The sequence below is a fragment of the Gymnoscopelus braueri genome, assembly GCF_963280865.1.
Source record: "Gymnoscopelus braueri genome assembly, chromosome: 2".
NCBI lineage: Eukaryota > Metazoa > Chordata > Actinopteri > Myctophiformes > Myctophidae > Gymnoscopelus > Gymnoscopelus braueri.
The window spans coordinates 27,153,625-27,163,624 of NC_137604.1; the positions used below are offsets into that span (position 1 = coordinate 27,153,625).

Sequence of the window (10,000 nt, forward strand, 5' to 3'; positions counted from 1 at the left end):
CGCACACTTTAGCTCGCTCGGTGGTGCTTCGCGTGGCTCCAGTTCGCTTGAGACTGTGCGCCTCCGTCATGGTCCAAAACAGAAACAGAAACTTAACTTATATAAGTCATCTCCGTCGGTAGGTCAGTATGTCCTGATAACACCCAATGAATGGTCTGATAAATCACGGGTAGGTCAGTATGTCGCCTACTTCGCCCATTCAATGGTATGATAATTCAATGCATTGATTGCATCCGAATGGGGTGCAGTTAGCTCTTTCTGGTCCATAGCCTGGCCAGCCGCTTATCCCATAGCCTGGATGGATAATTGCTCTGCAATTGTAAAATAAAAATAAATTATGATTAGAAATAATATTCCAGAATTGAGGTCCTTGGCCTGCTGGCAGCGTGCACAAAAAACACGACACTGATTTGCAAAATAGTATGCGTGCACGCACGCACACACACACACACGCACGCACGCACGCACGCACACACGCACACAGGGCCAAGTACATGATATCCTGGCGGAGGTAATGATGAGAATGATTAGTATGGTATACAGTAATACAGATAGCGCTCTGTCCCACAACAGTGTGCTAATTTGATACTTATTACCCTCAAATGTGAATACACACAGGCACAATTACCCACTCATCTCTCTCTCCCATTCCAGCTCCCTCGCAACCTAAAGTGTGCCTAAATTCCCTGTCTCTCTGCCTGTGTGCTGTAGGACTGCCACTGTTGCTGAAGAAAATATAGGAGTTCAGCTCTGGCCGTAGTAAATTAAATGCTGGTTTGGTAGCCATGATATGTGATGAGCCACAAGGAAGCCATGCTTCAGAGCATAACTTTGTAAAACATACTATCCCATGCTCCTCACGAGTTTGAACTATAAGAATACGATTTTAAACTCTTAAGCCCCATTTAAAAAAAATCAGAAAATGTAAAATGTTCTTTGGTGTCTTGTCTTGTTTTTTATAGGCAAAACAATTGGCTATTATTTATTGATACTTGTTTTTTCTTCTCTTTTGTAAGCTTTTGTACTCTATTTGTGCCTTTTGTAATGTTGCTTGTTTTCTGTTGGAAACTAGCATTCTTGCTAAATCCGGTGTATTCACACTACATTTTGTATGTATTGTTCATCAATATGAGCTGTCTCGTCCAAATGAACGTATAAATAAAATAATAAAAGAAAAATGTGAAAATAGTCAACCTTGATTCAACACCTCCACTCATGAATAGAAAATGTTGAAGTCATGGACCAGTGCTCCTGCTCAGTTTCCCCTTTGTTGGGATAGATACTGTATTAGGAAACTGGGAGTTCTTGGTGGAGTAAATTTCAGCTTCTCCTATGGGGCTGACTCCCATAGCGATGTAAATGGCAGCTTCTCTTCTAAGTGGGCTAAATTTATCTGGCCATTTACCTCTAGTAATTGGACCATTAAAAAGCCTTTGTCTGCTGCTGGCGCCATACTATAATAACCCTGTTGAAATGTGTAATAGTGTGTGAATGCATGTGTGTGAGTGAGAAAGTTCAGTATGTGCACGGTGACACATCTAACTGTCTTTCTTTTTTTCTGTCTGCCTTTTGCCTTTTAGAAAGTAGCACACACTCTCAATATTAATACTAATAAACCTTATTTCTATAGCACTTTTTAAAACAGTTAGAAAGCGCTTGCATCAAAGATATAAAAAAAAACACAAAAGCTATGCATAAAAAGATGAGCACAAAAAACAGACTAATCAGCTAGTAAAAGCAAATCTATAAAAGTGTGTTTTAAGAAATGATGTAAAAGAAAACACTGAATTTGCTTGCCTGATCTCCTCAGGCAGGTCATTCCAAAGTCCAGGGGCCCTGATGGCAAGGGCCAATTGCCTTTTGTCTTCAGACAGGGCCCTGCCTGAGGATCTCATCCTGCTCATAAGGGGTTAAAAGGTCTGTGATACATCACAGACCTTTTAACTTTGTCTAGCCGCTAGACAGAACTGTGCCTTAAAAAATAATCAATAAAATCTGGAAATCAATTCTAAAGTGAGTAGATAACCATCGAAGGGATGCTCAAATTGGTCTTAAGAAACAGTCTGCACTCATTTACCGCAGCATCAGTCTGACAAACGGACACTTTTTGGCTCCTTAGCAGCTCTTCATCAGCGTTATGCTAAAATTGGTGTAATGTGCTCTGCTCTGGTTTTAGTTCTTTAGTTCTTTTAGTCTCTGCTGCGTTCTGAACTAATTGGGAGATGAGATTCTTTTTAAGGCAAGAGTATATGGAGATGCAGTAATGTGGAAAGATACGTGGATGACATTTTCAGCAGGAGTTACAAAATACTTAATTTTAGAGATAGTTATTAGCTGGTAAAAACAGGACTGGACCGCCATATTTATTTGTGTGTTAAATAATAATGAGTGTTGATGATGGTCTGAGGACCGAAACGTCCTTTCCTTGTGTCACCTTTTTTCACTAAGTCACTTTTTAAACTTTTGTAATTAAATAAATAATATATATTTTTGCACCCAAAGAGCCTCAACGTCTTTTTGTGTCAGTGTGCAAGCCTCTTCTATTGTTTGTGGACTTCATTTCTGGCCTCTGGCAACCTGGCTGTAACTTTTGGTTACTGTGTTATGAAATAATGACCATGTCTCTTTTGTGTGTGTGTCCGTATAGGACGTCCAATAGCAGTGCCACGCTGTCCTCATGCGTGTCGATGGAGCCATGCGTGTGTCCAGAGGAGTGTGTGTTCACCGCTCTGTCCCACGCCGATGTGACCTTCCGCAAGATGGAGGGTTACCTGAAGTCACGGACGCTGTGTGACGTCACGCTGGTGGCGGGGGAGCGCAGGATACCTGCCCACAGGTAGGCATGAATACATGAGCATATCGAAATCTCTCATCTCCATATTTTAACTTTTTGTTTTTTTTCGTTGATCAATGATGATATTTTTGAATTTGAATCCTGAAAAGTAACAGTTTTGGACATATGAGGTTTCCACCCGACAGCAGAAAGCACACAATTTTCACTAGAGCGTAGCCTACACACAGACACACACACACACACACACACACACACACACACACAAGCAGCCCACTCATAAAAATCCCCAGTTATTTTCATAGTTTGTCTATAGCCGTCTGAAATTCTGACACACACACACACACACACACACACACACACACACACACACACACACACACACACACACACACACACACACACACACACACAAGCATCTGCTTCTCATCCATCTTGTAGATCACAGTGTGATGCTCTGTTGCTGTGGGTATCTGGGCACGTGGTCTCTGGTACACAGCAACAGTCGGGGCCATGTGTACAAGGATGAGACCAGGGGTTCATGTGTACAAGGATGAGACCAGGGGTTCATGTGTACAAGGATGAGACCAGGGGTTCATGTGTACAAGGATGAGACCAGGGGTTCATGTGTACAAGGATGAGACCAGGGGTTCATGTGTACAAGGATGAGACCAAGGAGGAGGCTTCCACCAGTCGTCTACTCCTTTATAGTCCTTCAAGCACAGATGGTGACAAATAGGGGATGGGGGGTGATAGGTTCTTGATCGTTATCTTAAACCCCCTTGCTGTTTGATCACACACAGATAAAGAAAGACACGTGACACACGAGATCTCTTTTACTCGTACGAGGATTGTAAACGACCATGTATCTCACTGGACACGATCCCAACTTACAATGGCGCATCCTCCCCTCTGCCAAGCACTTTATTATCACAGACAGGAGAAAGGAGGAGACAGTGGAGTGGAATTCTACTAGCTGATATGGACTGTCAGACATATTACACATTGGATTAATACATTGCAGGAATTCAATTAAATGAATACAAATCAAAGAAAGAACTTATATACACACATTATAATATATATCTCTGTACACAGATATTATAAACTGGTCCTAACATTCCCTCCTGTTGTTCATTTAATTAATACTTCTGAACATCAATCACATTTTTCTTGCCTTCACATTTCAAAATGAACATCATAACAGGATTTTTATTAATCAACCCAACAACTCAAACATTTGCCTCTTCGCTTCCAGTGGCCTTGGGACTAACTTTCTATGTCACTCTCAAATAGGGCTTGAAAGGAATACACACTCTCGTGTGGAGTGGAGCACTTGGGACACATATCGTCAGTCTGAGACAACGCCGCATGTCTGCACGACCTTTTCATTGACCATACACTAATGGTCTTGCTTTGCGTCACTAACATTCTTGGAATTAATGTCATCTGAAATAAAAAAAACACCACATGTCCTTTTTATCAGAAACGCAGACCCCTCCACTCGCAGCAGTCAAAAGGTCAAGAGTCCATCTATTCTGGACGGCCATTAACGACGCTGACTCAAACTCACGGTTTTGGGCCTCTTCAATTGTCATTGTAGTATTGAGGAACAGGCTACGTCTATAGTTAATTGTCTCTACACGTAACATAAGCTTTCCCACTCCAAGATGGGGAAAGAGAGACAAACCAACCTTATTGGCACGGGATTACCAGTGAGATTGTATTTTTCTTACAACCTCCAATTCTTAGTTGATCTAAACAAACACGGGGGAGTCAGCATTAATGTCTGTTGACAATTGTGTTCGTTGATCTGACCCTTCTTCACAGAGCCAGCGTGGACATAACAAAGGTTAGGCTTCCGAGTGACATACAGGCTTAACTATTTAGGGCGTATTTCAACTGATGGTACGGTTTACACGGCAAATAGCTGCTGTTAGTTCAAAGTCATTTTCTCCCAAGGCTCACCAGCGATATTGGATTTCGAGGCATGTCACTTCTCATGACCAGTTGTGTGAAGCAGATATATTTATATGTGTGCAAACATAAACATTCACATTTTAGTCTTAGCGATTTGATTAGCGTAAAAATATACCCAGCATTTAGATTTAGACGGTGAGAAACATTTTCGTCAACACTCCTCGATTTACGAGTAACTTTAATAATACAAATATATAATACACTCATAGAAATTATAAAACTCACAAAAATACCAGGGGTGCAATTCTAAGTGTAATAGGAATGGGGATGGGGAATATTCTAATGGGAGTCTTCTCCAGGTTTGGGTCTGACCTGAGCGCTATCAGCTCGGCCCCACCCGCTGCTGGCTTTTTCACTCCTATTACTTAAATATCTGATAATGTTCGCACCAATTTACAGTGGCCTTTTGTGGATCCAAATAACACGTTTCACAGCAATTGTGTTGGTGACCAGGACTCGGAACGGACCCTCTCAGCGCAGAGTTGGTCCTGGTCCTTTCGCTTGATGATCTTTATCACGGCATGCAGATCACCAGTGCTTCACTCCCTGTAGGGAGAGAGAAAAGACTAGACAGATAATTTGCACTTTGGACTTTATTCGCATTATGGCTATGGCCGTTTTGACACATCTGTACTTCAATCTAGTTTTACAGTATCATCACTTTTCAAGAAGTGGAAATAATAGTCTTACATATGGCCTTTCGTTACCTTTTCATTGTCTAAAAACATGTACAAAACTGTTTAGCATAATTTTGAAAATTATAAGTGTGAAAATGCTGCTTAATTATATATTATATGTGTACCATCCCTCCTGTTTGAGATATGACCTATGGTCATGACTCAACTTCAGATCCTAAGTGTGAAATGGTCTGTGTCACTGGTGGCAGACATAACAAATAAAAACTCCCAATGTGAAGCGCGACTAGGTTCCTTTGCTATCTTATTTACATAAGCGTTTCCCAGGCGTAAAAGTGCCTCTGCTAGTCTACTGTGCAGCAAAAAATAAACAAAGTAGAAAATGCATCTTGGCAACGAACTTTAGTGAGATGAGGTTCAGTACATATCAAAAATTTACACAGGTTCCAGGTCTTAATGGGTTAGTTAAGAGACATTTGGAGTAAAAACCTAGAGGCCTTAACATCTTTCAGTTTGGACAAAGGGATTAGTATGGTCAGGCAAGGCCTACACAGAGGAGCTCGTCTAATCTTTTTTTTTCTTTCTTAACAAACCAGTTAAACCCATAATTTTGCATCATGTCATGCTGAGTGAGTGGCCTAGGAAGCTAGATGCTTTATTTCCCGTGACCTTCAAGTGCTTTAAGAGCTTACTTGTGGTTTTCCACACATACCTCACGTGTGTGGGAGATTCTCCCAAAATAAATCAACACAAGAGATAACGTGAGACAACTGAGAAACGTGGCCTCAAAATTTGCTATTTCCCTTGAGAAATTGGCTGGACTTAACAAGCCCTTGTGGAATACTCAAATGAGTAGAAATACTTAAAAAATTTGTACAGATACTTTAAAGTTCCCAAACTGAGTAAAAATACTCTAAACTGAAAATTATTTGGGCTTCTCCTGTTCTTTCTTGGCTGGACTTCACACGCACACGCACACACACACACACACACTCACACACTCACGCACAGGCAGGCTCACTGGAGCGCACACACACACTCCAGTAATCAGTCTCTGTCTCTCTGTCTCTCTCTCTCTCACGCACACATGTGAACACACACACACATGCAGACAGTCAGACAGACACACATACAATCTGCACATTACAGATTTGGTTCAGACTCATGCATCACTTCTATAATATTTCTCACTCCTCTCACACACACAGTACCTGACTCTCTCCAACGTAAGTGACGTCATTCCACATGCTTCAAACACACACAGTCTTTTCGGTACATGAAACTACACACATGCACGTATACAAGCACACACGCACGTCATAACCCATTTGTTCACACTACTGTTGCTACCCTTCACACTTTACATATAGTACATATGTATTACACCCAAACACCACATTCACTTACAATTCATGTACACTAACACCTGAACACACATGCACACTCTCTCTCTTCCTCCTTTCATGCAGAAAAATAACTTCTAGGTGGACTGTACTGCTCATGTTGTTACTAAAAAAAAATACATTCATCCACACACATACATACACTCTTACTCTCATTTAAACATCACTCCTTCCATGTCGTTGTGCACCACGACATGGAATTTTGAAATGTTTAAATGATTTCTGCATCTATGTGGGGCAATTCATACAGATCACGAAAAAATGCACAATCCACTCTCTCATTTACACATCTTTTAGACAAAACAAAACATGTTCTTCTTACTACAAAACTCTCTCTCTCTCGCTGTCGCTCTAATGCGCACAGCCTCCTACCTTCTTCTCTTTCTCTCTTCTCTAATCTCTCTCATCATTCCAACCATCCACTGTTGTGTTTGACTCGCAAACAACCATAAAGTGGCCCTTACGACCACATCTATACATAAATCCGGGGGCCTTCTTTGGCCTTATATTCTTTCTTCCCTTTGGTTTCACTTCTTCGTTGGTAACATCGACTACAATCACTTGTTTCCCAGGATCTTCTTTTTCCTTCTCCATATTAGCAGTCAATTACTATTATGTGGGTGAACTTAAATATGTGTGGTTATTATAATGTTCTGTTCAATGTGTAGAAATTATTTTATTCACTGTAAAGATCTTGTTCTTATCCTAACTAAGTGTACAGTATTTCAAACTTTATCTAGGCACTGCTGTATACTGGCCAAAAACTGTATCACACCCAAATTCACCACGTCCACCACGTGTAGACGTGCCCCAGGGAATCACGCACTTATCACTCACTTATCACATCCAAACCATACACCGTACACCCCTGAGATTGTTATGGGGGTTATACTAGATATATAGAATAAATATAGACAAAGCAGTTTACACGACTAGATTTCCCCGGAGGGGGCTGTCAGACCCACTGGCTTTCAACCACCGTGACAAACACACACTCAACTTGTACCAGTATACTCTTGCAGCTAATAAAATGCAGTGGCTTTCGCCACTACAACACAACTATAACTGTAGTTGCTTATCTATGCACAACTACAACACACTTGTCAATATTACACCTTAGTAATAACAACAATATGTCCACACAAGGACCACGAATGTAACTTTAACACACACTTGTCAATATTACACCTTAGTAATAACAACAATATGTCCACACAAGGACCACACTTACATGTTTCTTATAGGCGTGTGATCACGTTCAGATTTCGGCAGTCGTTCGTCGAAGAGAAGATTTCGGACTGGTGAACACCGGCCTGGTGCGACTTTACACCCCAGGGCTTGCAGGACCCTCTCAGATCTCTGGCTATCGATAGACTTGCGATGCGTCCTCTTCTCCTCTTCCAAAAACGACGTAGAAATCCGACACGAAGGACCAGTGAAATGATAGGTTCTTGATCGTTATCTTAAACCCCCTTGCTGTTTGATCACACACAGATAAAGAAAGACACGTGACACACGAGATCTCTTTTACTCGTACGAGGATTGTAAACGACCATGTATCTCACTGGACACGATCCCAACTTACAATGGCGCATCCTCCCCTCTGCCAAGCACTTTATTATCACAGACAGGAGAAAGGAGGAGACAGTGGAGTGGAATTCTACTAGCTGATAAGGACTGTCAGACATATTACACATTGGATTAATACATTGCAGGAATTCAATTAAATGAATACAAATCAAAGAAAGAACTTATATACACACATTATAATATATATCTCTGTACACAGATATTATAAACTGGTCCTAACAGGGGGGGGGGGTTGTATTTTTTATTTTTTTATTGGGATAAAGATAAGACCATTTCATGGTGAATTTCCATTATCGGGATAACCATGAATATCCTCACGTTACAGTGAATACCCTCTAAGAGCACAGTAACAGTTTTGGAGCTACGACACAAGGACGCACAAGACACAGCATCTCTATCATGCTTTAATTTGTGGTTCAAACAAAGAACATAACGTGTGATTATTAAGTTGATATGTCAACATATCACAGATATAAATGAGGAGACATTGCTGGAGGAAGGTGTGATTTCCTTGTATGCCCAAATTGCCAGTTTCCTCCCGTCTCCTGAAATCATTATTATCACATTATTAATGTGCTGGTTGGTCTCACACTCTCACTTTTCCTCAACAGAAAACTGTTCATGTCTCCTCCAACTTCCAGAATCCATCATTTAAAGAGCATTGCGCCTATCTCAAGCGCACCTAGCTCTTAAAGGGAATTAAAGGGAGAAGACAATCTGATTGGTCTAATTTACGCTATGTCCAAAACATAATACACACCCTTTTAGTATCTCTTATTTATTGAAAAACCCAGCATCAGGATCAAACACGGACGTTTCAGCCCACTTCCTTCCTCAGCGTGAGAATATAATGTTTCCTGTCAGAGCCGTGCACTCGATAACCGCATTTCCAAAACAGAATACACCTATGACTAATTCAGTGACTTTTCATACTTCCTCTTTGTGACTGAGAAGAATTTTGCGCCCCGATGAGGCGCCATTTAACTGGTGAAATTGGAAAGCGGACACACCCCCAACGCAATTGCATCGTGAATTTTTCACCATAAGCCACCGTGTGCCTTAGATGGTCTAAATAAGGGCCCTCAGAGTTAACATTCAGGATTTTGCTGTATGTGTGTGTGTTTGTGTGAGGGGTGGGAGCAAGTTGTCCTGGTTTAGAAGAAGGCAGTTGTATTGTACAGCATTGATTTACTGTATGCGAGGGATAAAAGCTCTTTTCTGGGAACAAAACACACACCCCCTTCTCTCTCCTCTCTCCTCCCCCCCCCCCCCCCCCACCCCACACACACACATGCTGTATGTGCTGAATAGACTACTTCTATAAAGGCATTTCTAGGAGTTTGCTACAAGCAGCACAGTTTGAACAAAACTCCAGCTCTGTTTAGAGACCCAGAGAGAACATGATAAATCAGCATTCCGTTCTCCACCTCCTCCTCCTCCTCTTTCTTTCTTTCACTCCCTCTGTTTCTATCTTTTTCCCGATTCTTTCTATTTCTCTTTCCTCCACCCCCAGTCCTCCTTCTCTCCTTATTTCTCTCTTAGCCTCTCTCTCTCTCTCTCTCTCTCTCTCTCTCTCTCTCTCTCTCTCTCTCTCTCTCTCT

At 41.4% G+C, this 10,000-nt stretch overlaps 1 protein-coding gene across 3 annotated transcripts in view; it reads left to right on the forward strand.

Annotated features, from left to right (window-relative positions):
* Positions 1-10,000, forward strand: part of klhl5 (kelch-like family member 5) — a 63,254-nt gene that overhangs the window by 27,637 nt on the left and 25,617 nt on the right. For all 3 annotated transcript variants that reach the window (XR_013934928.1, XM_080456621.1, XM_080456620.1), the window contains exon 2: positions 2,648-2,836. Coding sequence is in view for 2 of the 3 variants with exons in the window: in XM_080456620.1 (XP_080312746.1) it covers positions 2,648-2,836 (189 nt within the window). In the remaining variant the exon portion in view is untranslated. The remainder of the gene's footprint in view (positions 1-2,647; positions 2,837-10,000) is intronic.